Below are 19,115 nucleotides of genomic sequence, written 5' to 3'. Positions count from 1 at the left end.
GGAAAACTGTGTTCTGCCAGTAGTGAAAATAGATTTGCTAAATCCAAAGATAGTGTACATTATGGCTTCTTGTATTTATTGGAACCAATTCCAGTTGTGAAAACTGAATTCTTTCCCCTAGTATACGTTTACAGTTTGATTCAAGATGCAAAAGTTGTTGGCTCACAACCATCGTGAACACAAGCTAAGACGTCTTTATAGTCTCTTGAGATGGTGAAAGAATCATAAACTTTCCCGTCCCTACTCTTTTTGTATTCAAAAAGTAGTGATGAATGATTAAATGCTGTAAGCTTGACGAATCCCCAATCGTAATCCCTGTAAAGACTCCAAGTGGTATTAATTGGGGTGAATTCTGATAAGTGGCTCCCTCCGCCACCCACAACAACATGGATTGTTCCATTGACAATACCAGAATAGTGTGATCTTTCCGAGTTCACACATCGGTTCTGCATCATAGAAAAGTGAAAACAATGAGAATGGATGTTATTTCTAGTACTGAGTTATATGAACTTCAGAAAAGAATTGCATGATTCAACATTGAAAAGAAGTAGCACTGCTTACCTGATAAATGGGACAAGTTCTTTCATAGTTATGGACATGACCATAAAATGCAATATCCACTTTATACTTCTGCCAAAGCTTCTGCAAGCTTTCCCTTCCCATTGGCTCCTCAAATGAGCCTTCCAAGCCATACCATTTGTCTGAAGAGTAACCAAGAACCCGATGAGCAGCAAATATCAGCCAAGGCTGTTTCTGTCTATCTACTGAAGCAAGACAATGTTCAATAAATCTGTATTGCTCAGACCCCTCTCTCCAATCATGCTCACTGTCTGCTATGCAAAAGTGAAACATGCCATAATTTGTTGAATACCTGCAGTTGTGATACACAAGGTCATATCAAAATGTAAGAAGCTACCAAAGAGGGTGTTCCATATTTTCTTGAGGATGAGGGTGTTCTATAATATTTGCTGAACCACATTCCTAATATATAAGACTCAGTTGCAATGAACAGAGAATGAAAATAAGCTTTCTTTTGGAATGTAAATTGCTCATTTCTCGCTTCCACCATCCCAAAATAATTTCTTAATTTGTTTTTTAAGAACCAAACTTCAACATATTCGTCTATAGCTTGTAAAGTATTTCAAACACGTGAAAAGTGCAAAATAACTTAAAAAACAATAAACTCATTTCATTCACTACAGAGACTGGACAAATTAAAACCAAGCTAGACCTCTGAATCATGAAATGACTAGAAAATGTGCACATGAACAAACTACTCTTCAGCACAAGCACTTGAACTTTCTTTTTCTGAGAGGAAGGTAATCGTATTATAAAAACAGCACTTAGGAAGTGCTGAAGTAATTACAGGTGGAGCAAAAACCAAAAAAGGAACCACTTTCTAATCTTAGAGGGACTCTAAGAGGCTAAGACTTGATTCTGCATCATTAATAAACTGCTCCTTGCACTAAAAAGAGAAAGGACCTTGATCTGTTGGATTGTTTCAGTGTATAAACTTGATCTGTTTGATTATTTCAGTATAAGCACTTGAACAATCCTCAAAGTTCCCTCTTTTGCCCAATACAGAAAAGTTACGCACCCATTTTGTACTTGTCACAACTGAACGTGATGGGGGTGGGATCGGGGGGGGGGGGTGTTGGGAGAGGGAGAGAGGGCACTCTAACTAAGCAGATAATTCTCTAAACCTTCATGTCACATATAACGAAGGACACAGAATAGTTTATTACCAAAAGTTAGCTCTATTATCAGCAGGAACATAAAACATGGTCTGAGCTAGCACTCCACATTCTCCACCAGAGTCCATAACATCATAGAAGGAACCAGTTCCAGGCCAATCACGCTCATGATTACCACTGCACGAAAATCATAGAAGAATAAACAGAGAAAAGCCAAGATTGAAGCTTAATCACAGACAATATTGTTAAGGGTGCGAACCTTGCAATCATATATGGTACGGTTGATGCAATAGGTTCCACTTGTGCAGTAAATTGGTCCCATTGTGATATGTATCCATTGGCATAGGTAATATCTCCTATATGGAAAACTATGTCAATGTTTTTAAGGTCATTGATGAGTTGGTCCGTTGTATTCAGTGAGCCTGGCTGATAATTACAATACTCATTTGAACCATCCCGCTCAGCCTGAAAATCACTATGCAGTTTAGTCTTGTGATTTAAGTATTGACAAAAAAAATTGATTGGAGTGAGGTAAGGAACACGACAAAAACAAAAGATTCTGTGAGTGAATCCAGGTCTTCTGCTCAAACGAACAACTACAAGAATAATCCACCAAAAGGGTCTACTGATATTCACCAGACCTTAAATGAAGCACACTTCTTCAAGTTGGTAAATGGTAGGTGATGCTTTTGTAAAATGCACAAAGTTACTCTAGAATGGACAGAGCCTCAGCATAGGGGAACCATAAGAGATTACCGCTACATTTATGTCAGTGAGAGGTAATCCTACAAGTGAATTTCCAGATTGGCATTAAGTGCTCAACAAAGAAGAAAAACCAAGCTTAGCCTTTGGCCGTCAAATATAAAGTATAGCAGTTAATTTCTATTCAAAGGTAAATGACTGATGCCACATGAAGTGGCTTGACATTCTTATAGGATCAGTGGTAACACAAGCATAGAGTTGGTAGTTTATCTGATCAAACGCATTCTAAAGGAAATATGATTATAAATGAAGAGATTGTTGTTCAAATATGTGGTAGTAAATGAAAAGTTTGTTGGCTCGAAAAACTACTCACATACATCTTAAACTTAAATTACAATGCACTTAGTGAAGTGCTGCAGAGAAATTTGGTACAAACCTGGTATAAGAGTTACTATTGAAACGATGCTTAAAATCTATGCCTAGAAAACATTCTTTCACATTAATCTGTGGAGTCAAGCTGTTTAGGACCAAAAGTCCGACTTTTGCTAATATGAGAATGTAATGAGCTGAATTTTCATATCCAGAGTAGGAAGAATGATAGTTGAATGGATATCAGATTAGTCCTCCCAATATAACACTTTAAACGACACTTCTGGGACATCGAGAGTGATTTACTTACTATTATAAATTCATTTTTACAAGAAAACATGCTGTTAGTTCTGATACTATATCGAGAAAGAGCCGACAATGGATTATCAAACTTTCAGTAATTGGCAACTGAAGTTACCTTTCCCATGTCTCCAAAAATTATGACACGCTGCAATGAGTCTTGTCCTGGAAATGGTGATGATCTAAAGGAATACATCTTACTCCACACGTAGGAACCATTTGACAACATATGACCCATCTTGTATGTGTACCTGATGTATTTATCATTTCATCGAACACAAATATACATGAACTGATATCAAGTAAACGTTTTATTCCTGACGCAATACAATTGTACAACAAACTTACAAGGTGCTTGGCCACAGATCCTTCATGAAGCTAGTGTGTATGAACCCTGGATCACGCCAGCCAACTGTTCGAGCAGGTGAACCTGAAGCATACATAAGAGAAGTATTACTTCATGCTGATATATCTCATTGGCTCGCAAATGATGGAGTAAGATATAATGAAAGAGCAGCTGGTTTAATTGGACAAAACTTTATCCAATGATTGCAGGACTTGATTCTCCTCGTCAATTAAGCTTAAATATCATGATTTCTAACCCTTCAAAGTTTTATTGAAATTCTGATGTCTAACAGTCACTGAAAACCTTTGTAGACATCATTTACAGAAGATGGACTAGACACCAATAGTCTGTCTTATATATAGGCCATGACCACATGCAGCATTAGTCAGTAAGAGGAATATGGGACAGCGCTCTATGCTAGTTCTAGTGTTAGAAAGTGGAAGTGCATATGCCCAGATGATAAAACTCGAACTCCCAAATAGTGTGCAGTTTACTTTAAAATGGAGTGTAGTTTTTTTATGCATATGCACAAATGATAAAACTCAAACTCCAAATAGTGTGTAGTTTACTTTAAAAAGGAGTGTAGTTTTTTGTGCATGCTTAAATATGTTTAAAACAGGTTGAAGCTGCAGGTAGAAAATAGAAGAGTCTCTTTATCTAACTTGAGAGCTTTTGCAAATGATTATTACAGAACAGGGAAGCACCTGATGCTAAAGCTAACTATGGATTGTCATCCATAAATCATTTGTAGGTATGATACTTATTGTTCTTCCCCCACTTTCTAAATTTGAAACATAACTTCAAACTAAAAAATTGTAACATACCACACATTGTATTTCTATCAAATGTCAATGTTCCTGCTGGTGAGCGATGTTGAGGATCACCCTTTCGACCCCATTCAATGAAAGGAACAGCTTCAAGTAAATTATAGCCGCTTGTCCAGGTCAATGTCATCTAAGGAAGGAGAAGAGATGAATGAGATTCATTTGAAATTGGTTGCACCTTAAAAGAAACTGAAGATTTACTTCATGGTGACATAGCTAGTGCATATATTGCAAGGACAACGTGCCTTCCTTAACATTAGACAACATAATACTGGAGATTAGCACCAACTTACTTCATTCCATAATTTCCCCAAAGCAAGCCGTGGATAAAGTGGTGCTTTTGGATTTGCAAATGATATGTAATTTGAAACTCCTACCAGCTTTGGCTGCAACAAATATACTGTATTGAGGAAACATGACGAAAATACAGAAGACTAGCAAACATTTGGGCAGCTAATGTGTTTGCAGGTATCATCTATGGTATCAGTATGCAGATATGCATGGTGGAATTTGAATGCTAAGTTGTATGGAAGTTTTATTTCTGTTTGCATATTTGCTTACACCAAATTCATCTAGAATTCAACTACATATATGATAAGAACTTTAACATGATTAATGGAAACCAAAAGTAGGGATTTGGAGTGGGAGCGAAAACGGAAAAATGGAGAGAAGATGATTAAGCATAGATATAAGTTGATTAACTGACATTTGACAACCCGCCTGTGAACAATACAAAGGAGAAATCAGCCCGCTGATTGATTAACTGGAACTTCAGAGAAGTTTTTCCCGTTTTCACGTAGTCCGAATTGGAGAAATTTGCAAAGTTATACTGCGAGAGACACATTATTTTGGTTAGAAAATGCAAACACCTTTCCTAATTATGGTTGAACTGTAGTCACCTTTATTGGGGCTGTACAAATATATGGAGGCTGTTGTTTATGATCATTTTCCAAATGACATGTGGATTCACTGAGATGCAAAAGGAGTACAATATTAACTCAATATCGAGAGTTGTATGAAGAAGTAGCATATTAACTCAATATCGAGAGTTGTATGAAGAAGTAGCAAATTTAACAATACATACTTGAATTTTGCTGGAGAGAAAACTCCAACCCAGTCATCATGTGATGGGTTGGGGTTGTCAAGATCCACAGTTACCCATTCAGTGTCACCACCCTGTCATGTCAATGATTACTAGTTACATGGATTGAGAATGCTTCAATTTAGCCCTAATATTGGTTTTCACTCACTAAAAAAGAAATTAGTACCTTGGGAGCAAGAATAAATGGATAAGCTTTAATGGTGAGTGATTCATCAAGTGCGAGAGTAGCTCTGTGGATTGCTATATTTGACAAAGGTTGCTCTCCACTATGACCTGAAGCAACACCCACCAACACCAAAAAAATCCATACAACAAAACTCTTCATTACTACTTGAAATTTAGGCAAAAGTGGCCGCCTTTCTGCTTTTGCCTTGCGATTCCAACAAATATTGTACAATTTTGGTTCTCTCTTCTCTTCCTTTTTAATAATGTAAATCTGGACTATGTGGCTACATAACAAACACATATACTATCGCATTTTCTATGCTAAATTTAAAAAGTCAAATTTGATCTTCTCACTCTCACATCAGTGTCATTGTAATTTTCATTCTTAAGATTAAAAAGATTCAACCCAAACCCAAATCTGTGTTGCTCCAAAATCATCACAATTAAATTGCAGGGGAAGTGAAAATCTTAGGTAATCTTTTTTTTTATCTAATCAATCTTGCACCATTAAACAAAACGATTTATTGAATTATAGTTTTACCTCTTATAATGGCTACATAAACAAATTCATGATTGTTATACTATATTTATCATCTCTTACAAATTATCAATCCAGGATTGTTATGAAATGGTACTAGTATATATAATTGATTGAAGTAATCTAATAATGTTATTTTACACTGCCAATATATATGTCAAATTATGGTGATAATCGTACACCAGACATACAATACAGTAAATTGATATGGAAAAGGATTGACTGCTTATTGGTCCCTAAAATTTTAATAGCAAACAAAAGCATATTTCATTTCTTTTAGAAAAAAAAATTGATATGCATTATATTTTTCTTATGCAGGATTTTTGTTTACTACCCACTTAAGGCTTAAACACCAATTAAGAGCATTCACATATACAAATTATATTTAACTCTTTTTTTTTTTTACTATTAATGTAAAACTTTTTCTGCACATTCAATAATCTCTATTGAACTAAGTTTGGCATCATGGACTATCAATCCACGTCATTCAAGCATTTATGATTCTAAAGCCCAAAAACTTCTTTTGTATATGCGTCTTTAAGATAGTTATAAATCACTCGTAGACTAGCAAAGATAGTAAATCAACCTCATATCATTATTTTCTCATCTCCGATCCATACTCGTTTTGTTAGCTTTTGGCTATAGCTAATATTCGTTGTTTGGCTTAGATAATCTAAAGATATTTTTACTTTGGGCTAAATCTGCATGATTTTTCTCAAAACTCCCATACAACTAAGAGCATTTGTACACCTTACATTAAACTCATTTTTTTTATCAAATATGAATGTGAAGCTTTGTTTGCCCCAACAAGAGTTTGTATTGTTATTTGTTTTTATTCCTTCTTTGAGGACGAGGTTATTTATCCAACACAAATAGATATAGAAGTCGCAAATTAAAGCAAACAAACTTGATACGCATGAACTTTAAAGACAATACGACAATTTTCATATTGATGCATGTACAAGTCCAACAATCTTAAGATATAAATCAATTTGTCGATTGCCGGTGTTGGCAATATCTAAAATATCAATTCATGCGGTCAAATAATTTTTTTGGTAGTTTTATAGGAAGATCAAGAAAATTAAAGCTATACGCAAAAATGTCGTAAGAGAATAAAACATAGTATCAATTAAAATAGGAAGAATGATAATAGAAGTTGCAAGTACCATTTTAAACAATTGTTAGTTTTTATACGTTTAGAGAGAAATTAGCTGAAAAGCACAACGGATGAATGTTTTGTTTTCTTTTCCCACGCACTCTTAATATATGACATAGACATAAGCAAGTTATATAGAAAGGTGTAGATACAACTTTTAAAAGCTGAATTAGTATATATATGTGCAAAAGGTACCGTACGTGCATGAGGTATACAATGTCTCACGCACGTTCAAACAACTTTTAATAGTTTGATCAAACTAGATATATATATAGCTACCCTAACTACTGCACATGTAAAGATTCAAATCACTTCACAGTTTAGTTGATATAAAGGAGGTAGATAAATATAGAGGGGTTAATGTGTGAACAAAGGATCGGAAAGCAAGGGACCAAAAAGAGAAGTTTATAAAATTTTCCCCAATCATTGTCAATAGGAATGAAGAGGATCAGATAAGCATGTTACAATGTTTTAGTCTCTCTGTGTGTGCCTACCCTACATAAATAGGGAGTACTGTTCGGATAGCAATAGCACATCGATATGTATATGATGAGAAGGAAGATGGCAAGTGCATTTCTACTTGTTTTATTACGTATATTATACTCCCAATAAATAAATAAATAAATAAAAGCTGATCATATATCCTCAAATAATTAACTGAATTGGGACGTTTATGGGCAACGTCTATCTTCACGTGCCATTCACATCCCTCAAGAGCAGGAAAACGCTTTTATTTTCCTACCAAACCCCAAAATATATACTTTAATTTAATAACTTTATGTGCCTAGTTCCACTTCCAGCCGAATCACACGCCTTAATTACTACCACCACTACTTTCTTATTTAACTATACTATATAAGCATTGCACATAACTCTTCTTTTATATTTAATTATAAGTTTTAAATTTAAATCTTAGATATCAAGTTATCTTTATAATTGGAGAGGACTTCTCAGTATAGTTAGACCCCAATATATACAAATACTAGAGTCGAGGTAGTAAACAAAAAGGTCTATGCATAAATGTAAAGATGACTAAGTTGGTTGAGCAAATGACCTCCCATACACGTTGGAGTGTTTAGGTTTAAAATTTCTTGCATGCTTTCTAGTTTCAACTCGTCCAATCAGATTTGCTTTGTGGAGTATATCCTTTTGTGTGATTTGTAGATTATTACACAAAAATTTGAATAAAACAAATAATCTAATATAACCATACAAACAAGACACAATTTAGAAAGCGTAAGTAGGATGAAAATTAGCAGAAAACATGACGAACACATAGTTTTTATCGTTTAAAAAGGGGAGTAAAATATCTTTTTTTTTTCTTTTTAAGCAATGGATGGATGGCAATAGAATCAAAGAGAGGGGGAAAGAAGATGAGAGAATAGAACAAGTTTGACCGGTCAACGGGATTAAAGAAGGCACTATCATAAATCCCTTTTACCCAAAAAAAAATGGATTCCTTTTCGTTTGGCTTGTAACCACATTACATTACATTGACAGTCTTCGAGGGAAAAAATAATTGACTCTCTCTTACACACTTACCATAACCACATGCAGACGCCTTTATCAATTTGTACTTTCACTTTCTTTATTTCACACAAAATACATTATTGTTTTAAGAAAATAGAAAAATACAAGTATTTTATGTTTAAGATAAACTAATTAATAAATGCATGACATTTATATATGTGTATCTTTTAGTCATATGACTAATACATGACCTCATTTAATTTGGTGTAAACATGGAATGTGAAGAGAAATATTCCTACATTACGTTTAATGAAGCAGCTGAACAACACAAGCAAATTAAGCTCTTATAAATTGTATATATAGAGTGTGCATGAATAATTGTAGATAAAAATTGAACTCTGAGATGCAGATAACACGTGAAGCCATGAGGGATGGTCAGTCGCTCGGTAGCAAAAAATTCAGAAGAAGAGGCACATTCTATCACTAATAATTTAATAACTTTGGATTCTTATGATGCAGCCAGCAATTACTTGGTAAAAAAAAAAAGAGGGTTATTTTAAGGCAGCTTCACTCATTTTAATGTCTTCTCGTTAGTTGATGCTCTCTGTACGGGGACAGCTGACACTTAGCCCCACCATTAGTGTTTTCATAATGCCAATGCCAATGCAAATACAAAACACCTACACTTACATATTGATATTTGAATAGATGCCTGCACGGATAAGCACTCTTGCATTATATATCAGACATCAGTCATTTCTTGTTTTATTAGTATTACGTATCTCTTTTATTTCCCACTCTCTCTCTCTCTCTCCTTTATTTATTGTTTCAGGAGCTGAAGGCTTTTGCCAATTTAATAAACCACACCACACTCTGTTCTCACCTTCTTCTTTACTTGTCGCTTTAACCAAAGCAATTTCTACCTCTCAATGGGAAAGAAAAAGGGAGGTACTTCATGGTTGAGTGCTGTTAAGAGGGCTTTCAGGTCACCAACTAAAGATAACAGCTGCGACAAAAAGGCAAAAATAGAGCATGAACTAGACGAAGATGAAGAAAAGGTAATGTATACTTATATATATTTGTCCTGAACTAGAATCACATTGTTTTGTATAATACAAAATCAAATTTTTTTCACTACTATAGTCTATAGAGAATCTATCTCCACCATTATGATCTTGAGTAATGAATATTTTCTACCCAACTATATAGAATCTTTAATTGGTGTTACTTGTACAGAAAAGAGAGAAGAGAAGGTGGTTATTCAGAAAACAGTCACAAAATGAAGGGAAAGTAATTGTTGATCCAAAGCATGCAACAGCAGCAGCAGCTGCAGCTGTGGCCACAGCTCAAGCAGCAGTTGAGATCATAAGGTTGACACGATCTTCCAATAATCCGTCTTCTAACAGGCAACACAATGCTGCTGTACTCATCCAAACAGCATTCAGAGGCTATCTGGTAACCCAATCTTATGCCAATTACTTATCAATTCTTCTTTGAGCTTTTGACCATTTAATTAGCTAGTGTTACTGACAAGATTGTTAAGATACAAGTTACGTAGAAAAATTACTATTTTAACTCCATCACTAGATTTTGACTTGTGCTAAAGAAAATAAAACCAGAGAAAGCTGTTTTCGGCTATATATACTGCTCTTAAAATGCTACTGCACCTGTGTCGGTTTGCACTACTTTTTGGATGATCCATTTTTGAAGAGTCTGAGCAATACGGGTTTTGTGATATTTAACTTCAGTTTCATTTCTATAAAATGGACAATGTTTTGGGACAAGTAAAAAAACTAAGTAGTAATAGCAATTTAGAAAGAAGAAAGTAGTGAGTTAGCACTTGCCACAACTAGTTGTTAATTCAGAGCAGACACTAGATAGCTTTAGATTTGGGACCATTTTCAATTGATCACAAGTCTTGCATTGGAGTGTTAAATATTTACAGATAGCTGTCATGTGAAGCAGTTGATTTATTGTTATTGCAGGCAAGGAGGGCACTAATTGCATTGAAGGGGATAGTGAAGCTTCAAGCATTAATAAGGGGTCAAAATGTACGGAAGCAAGCTAAGATGACACTGAAATGTATGCAAGCTCTGCTGAGGGTGCAGGCTCGGGTTCGTGAACAACGTGCTCGCCTTTCACATGATGGAGGCCGCAGGTCCATGTTTGCTGAAACAACCAATTTATGGGACTCTAAATATCTCCGTGACATCCGAGATAGGAAGTCCAGAGTGAGTTCTACTTTCCGCGCCTTAGTTACTGTGTGATAAACAGCACTCAGTAGCATCTCTTTGTCTCTAACACTCGTAATTTTTTGTAGTCCGTGCAGTCTAGAGATGGAAGCTCAATTGCAGACGATTGGAGGGATTGTCCGAGATCACTTCTAGAGCTGGAATCAATGTTACAAGCCAGAAAAGAAGCCTCCTTCAAACGGGAAAAATCCCTTGCTCATGCTTTTACTCAACAGGTTCAACTTTAATTTCTGTATCCCTTTAATTAATTCTATTTACATCCTTTCATGAACTGAAATACTGTCTTTTACACATTCCAAAATCAAGGAATTGGATGAGATGGATGTTTGTAGTGAAGAAAGAAATGAAAGGGAACTAGAAGAGACAGCAAATTGGCTAGACGAGTGGATGTCATCAAAGCAATGGAACACCAGCAACAGAGGTTCATTTGACAGAAGAGACTCTATAAAGACTGTTGAGATGGACACGGCTAAGCCATATTCTAACATGGTTCCAAATGCTCGAAGATCACAACACTCGAGCCCACTTCACAGACAGGCTAGTAGTCCTCATTATACTGCTAATTCTCCCCATCACCAGAGATCATCACATTACAATTACTCCGCAATTCAACCACCAGCCACCCCACCCCCTTGTCAACCAAAACCTCTTCAAATGCGCCCAACAAGCCCACGTAAAAGCCAATCAACTGCAAACACTCCATGCTTACGCTCTACGAGCCGTTCAAACAGTATAATGTCCCGGTATAGCACGTCAGGAAATGATGCATCAGTTCCTAACTATATGGCTGCCACTGAGTCTGCAAAAGCTCGGATTCGTTCACAAAGCACACCTAAACAAAGGCCTTCCACACCAGAAAGAGAAAGAGTTGGATCGGTGAAAAAACGCCTCTCTTACCCTATTCCTGAGCCATACTCGCTAAACGCTGCGTATGGCTACAGTCAGAACTTGAGAAGTCCTAGCTTCAAAAGTCTTCAAGCTGCCTATGTTGGGATGGAACAACAATCATGTTACACCGACAGCCTTGGTGGAGAAATTTCTCCTTGTTCAACCACAGATTTAAGGAGATGGTTAAGATGAGTAGTAATCAATTGAATAAAGATTACAGGAACCATGCCATCTTTTGTGTCCTATTTTTCTTTAATTTTAGCCAGGTGCTAGGTGAATGCTAGTCATAAATGATGTGTATTTCTTTGTTCATTTTCTCTAATGGTTCATTACCCTTCAGCTCATTCATTATGCACCTATCAATCACATTTTCAAATCCAAACTAATAAGTAGAATATATAAAAACAGAGCGATCTAGCCTTCAGCATCAGGTGATCGAGGCAATATTTTTCTTTACCGGTGGGTGAATGCCACCAATGAAGGAGAGAATAAAATTAGTAGGAAGAAAGAAACAATGTTTAATGCGAGGGAACAGTTAAAATCTGTTGTAAATTAGATTCAGTTACAAGAGACATAATTGAACTACATAACTGTAGAAAGGGACAACTAATGTCCTCAGATGTTGACATATTTAGTGAGATACTCTTTCTGTGCAAAATTTAATGACAAAAATTAAATGATGGACCATTTTCAACCTGCACTAATCGTACCAAAAATAAATCAGAGGGGTTCACCTTCACCATGTGCCACAGGAATCCTCTCCATCACACTTAACATTTCAGAGATACCCAAAGTTAGGCCTCCCATCACCTACTTATTCGAGGTTAAAGCCAGCCCAATAAACTCCTTTGGGCTTTGAACGTGTGCCAATTGTACCCACTACTCAGTTTTTACATTACTCCACTATTCAAGTCAACCACTAGTATAGTATGTCTTCATTAAAAGCTTTGCTCGGTGTGTGTTGATTAATAGAAATTCCGTGACATTAGTTATTGTATTGTAAATCATCTATTTAATTTGGACTAACAATGGAATATATGAAATTAAGGTACCAGTACCGTATTATCGAATAGGAAGAAGAGAAATGAAATGACTTGAGCTTTAAATAAAATGAGTATGAAATATCAAAGTTGAAATTGCTTTGATGCGTAAGACGTAAAGGCAGCATTGGGATACGCAGCGTAAGAATAGCGGCCTACTCAATACAACATTTTGATAAGTATGAACCTCTATTGGTGGAATTTGGGTTGTGTTTAAAACTTTTAATAACAAAAAGATTTGCCAAAGTTGGAAATGCGATGCGATCACAAAACATAAGTTATCAATCAAAACTACACTTGTCAGGCCAATAAGCTACTCAATTTAAACTCTTTTTTCCAGCTATATTCTCCATAACACAAGTTGAAGTTGTAATTCAAACTCTTTTTTTTCCCAAAAAACTGTTACAACCCAACTACTAATATATTAGGTCCAAATAAGCTATTATGAAAGCCCAACGCTACGTTTTAAATATAAAAACTTATGCCTCAACTCATGTAAAATATTCATGGGTAGTCACTAGCCACAAATACACAAAGCAATAACTCGGGGATGGATTGCTGCCTTCATCTTAACAAATGAATGCATTCAATTTCCTGTTAAAAGGATTGTGACAACTCATTATTGTCATTTTCATGAAAAAACAGGAATAGTCAGTCAGTTAAAGAATGTACAATAACAATAACGCATGATCAATAGATACGTAGTCATGCCAAAATTCTCTAGAGTAGATTGGGTTCAAGAATATTGGACATAACCGCTCTGAGATTGTGTATATATATGGAGAAGCAGCAATAGTAGCTAACGAACAGCAATGCATACCACAGTGAAAGAAACATAAAACTGAAATTGAACAAAAGATGGAACTGTCAAGATGGACTTCACCATTTTGCAAGCTGCAAGATTGCATGATCAACCGATGAAGTCAGGTCCACGGCTACCATTCTCGCAGGAACCAAAGCTGCAGCTGCTGGTAGCAGTGCTATTGCTATAGCCATGAGGAGAAGGTAAACTGGAGGCATTTCCAAGACACAATGCTTCACCCAAAGGCCCTCCCGGAGCTGTTGAACTCATCCAAGAAACAGGGTTAAGCCACTGGGATCTCAAAACATCATCGCCACTTCTCTCAGAATCCAACATCCCAATGCTTACTTGTGCATGTTCGTTATCATCATCCATTCCCCGATTCCAACCAGACATGGAAAGTGTTAGCGAAGTAAAAGAGCCATTGTTGCTAATACCACCACTAAGTCCGTCTTTTGGCCAAGCATTCCTAGTTGTTCCTCTGCCAACTATCGAGTTGTTACCCTGTTCATTCTTTAATTGACTTCCCAATGCCTGGTCACTACTGCTATTACACATGTACTGATTAAAGTTCATTGGATATACTTTCGGCGCGTCTTGCACTTGAAATGAAGGTGAATTTCTTCTGTTTTGGTCATTGTTGAATCCCATTCCAGAAGATGAGTGCATGAGTTGCTGGTTACAAGTATTAACGACAGGGATGGTTCTACTTGTGTCTCCTCTCCCTAACCACTCAATACACCTTTCATAAAAGCAGAGAAAACCAATGAATTCGACATTTATTTGCATAGGAACAAAAAGGCAATCAAAGACTAGTAGACCCACTCCTCAAGATAAGAAGAAAAAGTTAACAATATTTACATGGAAGATGAAACTTGAAATTACCCACCTGGGGCTGGTTTGGTCACCGTAAGGAGCAGAGAGCTGCACAGTCGGAAACTGAAAAGAGTGGCTGTTGTTGTTAGATTTGGGAGTAGGAGGGTGCCGATTGGTGTGAATTTCCACAGGCTTTCTTGAACGGGGTTTGCTTTTGTGGGCATGTCGCTCACAATATTTCTGATCCGGAGCTACATCTCTTGAGCATCTCCATTTCTTCCCGTCTGTTCTCTTACACCTCCATGGCTCTGGATCCGACCCACTTGAGAACTTCAAATCCAAACCCGTTGCTAAACACACATAACCAACAAAATTTAGATATAAAAAAAAAACAAAAAAAAAAATGACTAAAACAAACTCGAAAGGGAATATTTACTGTTAGATTGAGCTGGAGATGGGTTAGTAGGGAGTAGGTGGGGAGGAACAGGCATAGATGCCATTATGTACTTGCATATTATGAACTGTCTTTGAAACTCCTGCAGCTGGGAGGCTGTAAAAGGAGCGAGGCCCATGCTTCCTCCTGCAAAACAAAAAACACTTGTGCAACTAACTCATCAAAAATGAAAAGAAAAACAGAGGAATAAAGTTAAAAGGTTGGGGAACCGTACTAGCACAAGGTCTTGACGAAAGTGCACCCCCTGAGCTCACAACATCGCTCCCCACAAAATTTCCGGGTCCACTACCGCCATCATCACCAGTCTCTTTCTCACAAGGAAAAAAAAAGTGGGGATGAGAAGAAGGGGCCATGAACATGGTCCTTTTATAAGAGTACGAAGCTTCACTAGTCTTCATCTTCAAATCCAGAAGCTCAGTGTTTTCTCCGTTCCCCATATTAGCCCCAATTCCAAACAACAAAATTTACTCCAAAATGTGTAAAGGCTAGAGCCAAAGCTGAAAAACTACTACTCCTAGTAAGTAAGTATTTTGTTTCATATATATGTCCAGATTACAGAGGCGGTTCAAGATTGGCCCGCCATTTCATATATTTTACAGATATTTGCTTCCTATACTTACAACATTCTAACCACGTTACGGGACAATTTTAAGTAGGGTCCCCAAATGACGTCAAAATAATACTCCTAGTGAGTAACATTTTTCTTCGTGTCTTATCATTTGTATAGTTTATCAATATTGTGATGGTTAGATTATCACATTATTTAATATAATAACCGTAATTTAAATTAAAGTAGTCTTTTATTGAATGAGGGTTAGACGTAGGCTTTGGATCTTAGAGGTTTCTAATTCCATAACAAGAATTTTTGTTGCAAAAAGAAAATCACATGAAACAGATTATCAATTTGGAACTTGGAAGTGGCCTACATTATTCCTATTTCGCAAGACAACTACATACTGTTTACGAGGCAACTTTTAATAGAGCCAAGTATAGAGAATTAAAGACATTCCATCTGTCTTAAAATATTTGTACCTTTTTACTATTTCCAAATTTTTTATCAAATAAATATTGATCAGTTCCATCCTAATTGTTGAAAGTTTAATAGGAAACTTACCTAAATTTCACTAGTTTAGAAATTAATTACTTAGATACACATTAATTGTTAGTTTGTAATATTATACATCTTAATATATCTATTGTTATTCTCATATTTAGACAAATCTTACTTGCTTCTTCACTGTTTTAGTGTCTCTAATAGATATATTTGAATTGAAATTTAATACAAATTATTAATAAACGAGACAAAAGTCAATGCAATTTTGAGATATGTGTAAACCGTGCAATTGATTGACCAGAGAGTGGAAGGGTTAAAAAAGAATAGATTAGACATGAAAGAGGGAGGAAATTAGTGTAAAGTACAAGTAGTGAAAGAGTCAACGGGGAAAAAGAGTAAAATAAAGAGAGTAGTTGGAGGGAAAGGAAGTAGGCGTCGGCGTGGTTTGATTCATTGAGGGTGACGGTGACAACAAATATATATTATTTATTCTTTTTGTTTATTTTTAATTATTATATTACGTTTTTTAAAAATTAAATTAAATTACATTAATTGATATTTTTAAAATATAAATATTTAAAAACTAGATAAAAATTACTATAAATTGCAATTTTTTATATATCAATATATCAAAAAATTTATAAAATCATGACAATTAAAAATAGACGACGCACAGTATAATCAATGGTATGCTTTTTCTTATAGTATTGGGAAACGTAATTTTTGAGGTCCACTGACCCCTTAGATGAGGTGGGGACCAACATATGTCCACCTCAACAGTTTGTGTTATTGCATTTTAAGTCCCATCTTTTTTGAGTTATTGCATTTCATCTCATCCTCTTCCTCTTGCAATGGTCCATCTAATGATTAAAATGTCATAATTCAGATTGCGTTTGAATTGTACTACAGTATTAGTTTTCTCTAATTAATTCTTTCTCACGATGTGGATTAATCGAATCTGTATTATAGTATTCGAAATCGCATGCCATTACTGGTAATGGTACAATCCCTTATGAAATAAGAAAAAAAAGTAGTTTAAGTGGATACAAAAATACAAACTTAGGTAAAAGACAAACAGAAAACAAAACGAATACGCATGGTACTGGTGTTGCACTTGTAAACGAAAATGGTAATTATAAAATCATATATAGGTAAATAGGGTAATGCCATACCAAGTGGATGTTAAGTTTGATTACTTATTTAACATCTCCAATGTAATCTCTTCAACCATTTATCATATATGCTAATATCTTCAAATTTTTAACTCTTTTTTTCTTTCTAACGATGTTGTTGTCGAGCATTCTTGGTTGATTAGGCTACCTTGTGCTGTGATCTCCTGGTTTTTCACTTTACAATTTCGTTTTAATTTTTCTTCCACTTGATTTTGCGTTATTCAATTTTAATTTCTTGAATAAATGCCATCCAATTTGATTTGATTGGATTATTTTCATTTGAATGACCAAAAAAGAATAACTATTATGATAAAAATGAGAAGCGTTATGTAAAATCTTTTAAATACTTTTTTCAAATTCGATTCAGGTGATTGAATTAATGGACACTAGTCGCACTACCGATAAGATGGCAATATATATTTAATGAGATAGTCAAAACAAATCAACAAAAATAAATTTGTACATCTGATATCAATAATCAAAATGAAATATAGATACATATTATTTTAATGTTGGTTGATTTTTTACTGATCATGTACCAAGAATGAAATGTATTATACATCAACATAATGTATAGTATTAAATAATTCAATTTTTTTTCAATTAAATACCAAATAAAGTAGAAAATGATAATAAAAATTCGGAACATATTGAAGTTAGATTGTCATTATATTAGATTATCAGTGACAATTTAGCTTGTGTTATGATTTTTTTGCAGTTTATTAGGATGGGCGCTCGACTTGCAAATATTATTAGGGAAAATTACTTATATACACACATTTACTTACCTTAATATCCATTTATCCTTATCTTTTTTAAAAATTTCAAAAATTCCTTAATTTTCCCAATTCATAAAATTTTCAGATACATAAATATTGCACTCATATTTTCAGCCTACACCCACATTTCCCACTCTCCATTTCACTCCTCCATTTTATCTCTAAATTCTCTCCACTTCTTTAACAGTTTCAAAATTCAAATTCATTTTGATTTTCAGAAGGTGTCTCTCAAGTTTATCAATTAATCTATTTTTGAATTTCAAATCTTTTCTATTTCCAATTAATGATTTCAAATTATTCAAGAGGTAGATTTCTTTCCATCACTTCAATTTTTGATTTCTTTTATTATTATTTTTTAATTTTTTCATCTTAAAAATAAAAATAAAATTGCATCCGCCCCTTGCCCTCATTGAAATCTTATTGAACCTTTGTAATTTTAGTTAATCATATTGTCGTTGAAAATTTTTCTTGAAAAATATTTATTTTCTTTTAATGTTTCTACTATTGAAAAACGTCCAAAAGAAAGAAGAAAAAATGTTGAATCTGCCATTGCACGATCATCACTATCAAATATACATATTTTTAATGTATCTCGTTTATTTTGAGTCTTAAATTAGTCTTTGTTAGTGTTATCATTGATCTGATACATCACTGTTACAATAACATTTGTTTTATGCAATGTATAATGTTCATATTTAAGGTACTGATACATAACTATAATATTGTTGAATCTTTGATTAATGTTTATCATGTTCAATATAAATGTACTTGATACATAAACTTTGTGATATTTATCACACACACAAAAAAGAAGCTATTTTGGAATAATTACATGTATAATATATTTTTTTAATTTTAAAATATAGTATTTCTCAAACAAAATAAGATACATAAATAATTATGTAGCATACACTAATTTTTTAGTTATGATACGTAAATTCAAATTTATACTAAATGTATCTGATACATAACAATTACCAAACAATAATGTATCGATCTCAAACTTAAAATCTTATGGGCAACACTTTCTTATTTAATGTATCTAGTAGAAATACAACAATTATCAATTTAAATTGAAAGGAACTTCGTGATCTCAAACAAAATAAGATACATAAATAGTAATGTATCATGCACTATTTTTTTAGTTATGATACGTACATTCGAATTTATACTAAATGTATCTGATACATAA

General features: G+C 34.6%; 3 protein-coding genes across 4 annotated transcripts; 1 reads left to right on the top strand and 2 right to left on the bottom strand.

Annotated features, from left to right (window-relative positions):
• Positions 1–33: 33 nt before the first annotated feature.
• LOC125841180 (probable inactive purple acid phosphatase 27) lies at positions 34–5,735 on the bottom strand. Its single transcript, XM_049520246.1, has 12 exons — positions 5,504–5,735; positions 5,320–5,411; positions 5,135–5,204; positions 4,942–5,064; positions 4,529–4,621; positions 4,236–4,365; positions 3,414–3,495; positions 3,184–3,316; positions 1,954–2,159; positions 1,746–1,871; positions 562–871; positions 34–446 (listed from the first exon to the last, which is right to left on the bottom strand). Exons 1-12 carry the CDS (start codon positions 5,660–5,662, stop codon positions 141–143), a joined length of 1,830 nt encoding a protein of 609 aa, XP_049376203.1. The 5' UTR covers positions 5,663–5,735; the 3' UTR covers positions 34–140.
• A 3,724-nt stretch (positions 5,736–9,459) lies between these two features.
• Positions 9,460–12,150, top strand: LOC125842620 (protein IQ-DOMAIN 17-like). 2 transcript variants are annotated; one of them, XM_049521937.1, is made up of 5 exons: positions 9,460–9,724; positions 9,903–10,121; positions 10,652–10,897; positions 10,987–11,133; positions 11,225–12,150. In XM_049521937.1, exons 1-5 carry the CDS (start codon positions 9,596–9,598, stop codon positions 11,996–11,998), a joined length of 1,515 nt encoding a protein of 504 aa, XP_049377894.1. In that variant the 5' UTR covers positions 9,460–9,595; the 3' UTR covers positions 11,999–12,150. The 2 variants fall into 2 exon arrangements, with proteins under 2 accessions (XP_049377894.1, XP_049377895.1); XM_049521938.1 differs by having other exon boundaries at positions 9,461–9,724; positions 10,996–11,133.
• A 1,441-nt stretch (positions 12,151–13,591) lies between these two features.
• On the bottom strand, positions 13,592–15,415 carry LOC125841813 (growth-regulating factor 8-like). The gene is made up of 4 exons (XM_049520985.1): positions 15,133–15,415; positions 14,901–15,041; positions 14,538–14,814; positions 13,592–14,390 (listed from the first exon to the last, which is right to left on the bottom strand). Exons 1-4 carry the CDS (start codon positions 15,353–15,355, stop codon positions 13,757–13,759), a joined length of 1,275 nt encoding a protein of 424 aa, XP_049376942.1. The 5' UTR covers positions 15,356–15,415; the 3' UTR covers positions 13,592–13,756.
• Between the last annotated feature and the right edge of the window lie 3,700 nt (positions 15,416–19,115).

Source organism: Solanum stenotomum, chromosome 10, assembly GCF_019186545.1.
Source record: "Solanum stenotomum isolate F172 chromosome 10, ASM1918654v1, whole genome shotgun sequence".
Taxonomy (NCBI): domain Eukaryota; kingdom Viridiplantae; phylum Streptophyta; class Magnoliopsida; order Solanales; family Solanaceae; genus Solanum; species Solanum stenotomum.
Note: the sequence above shows the minus strand (reverse complement) of the source record. Positions and strands in the feature narration are given on the sequence as shown.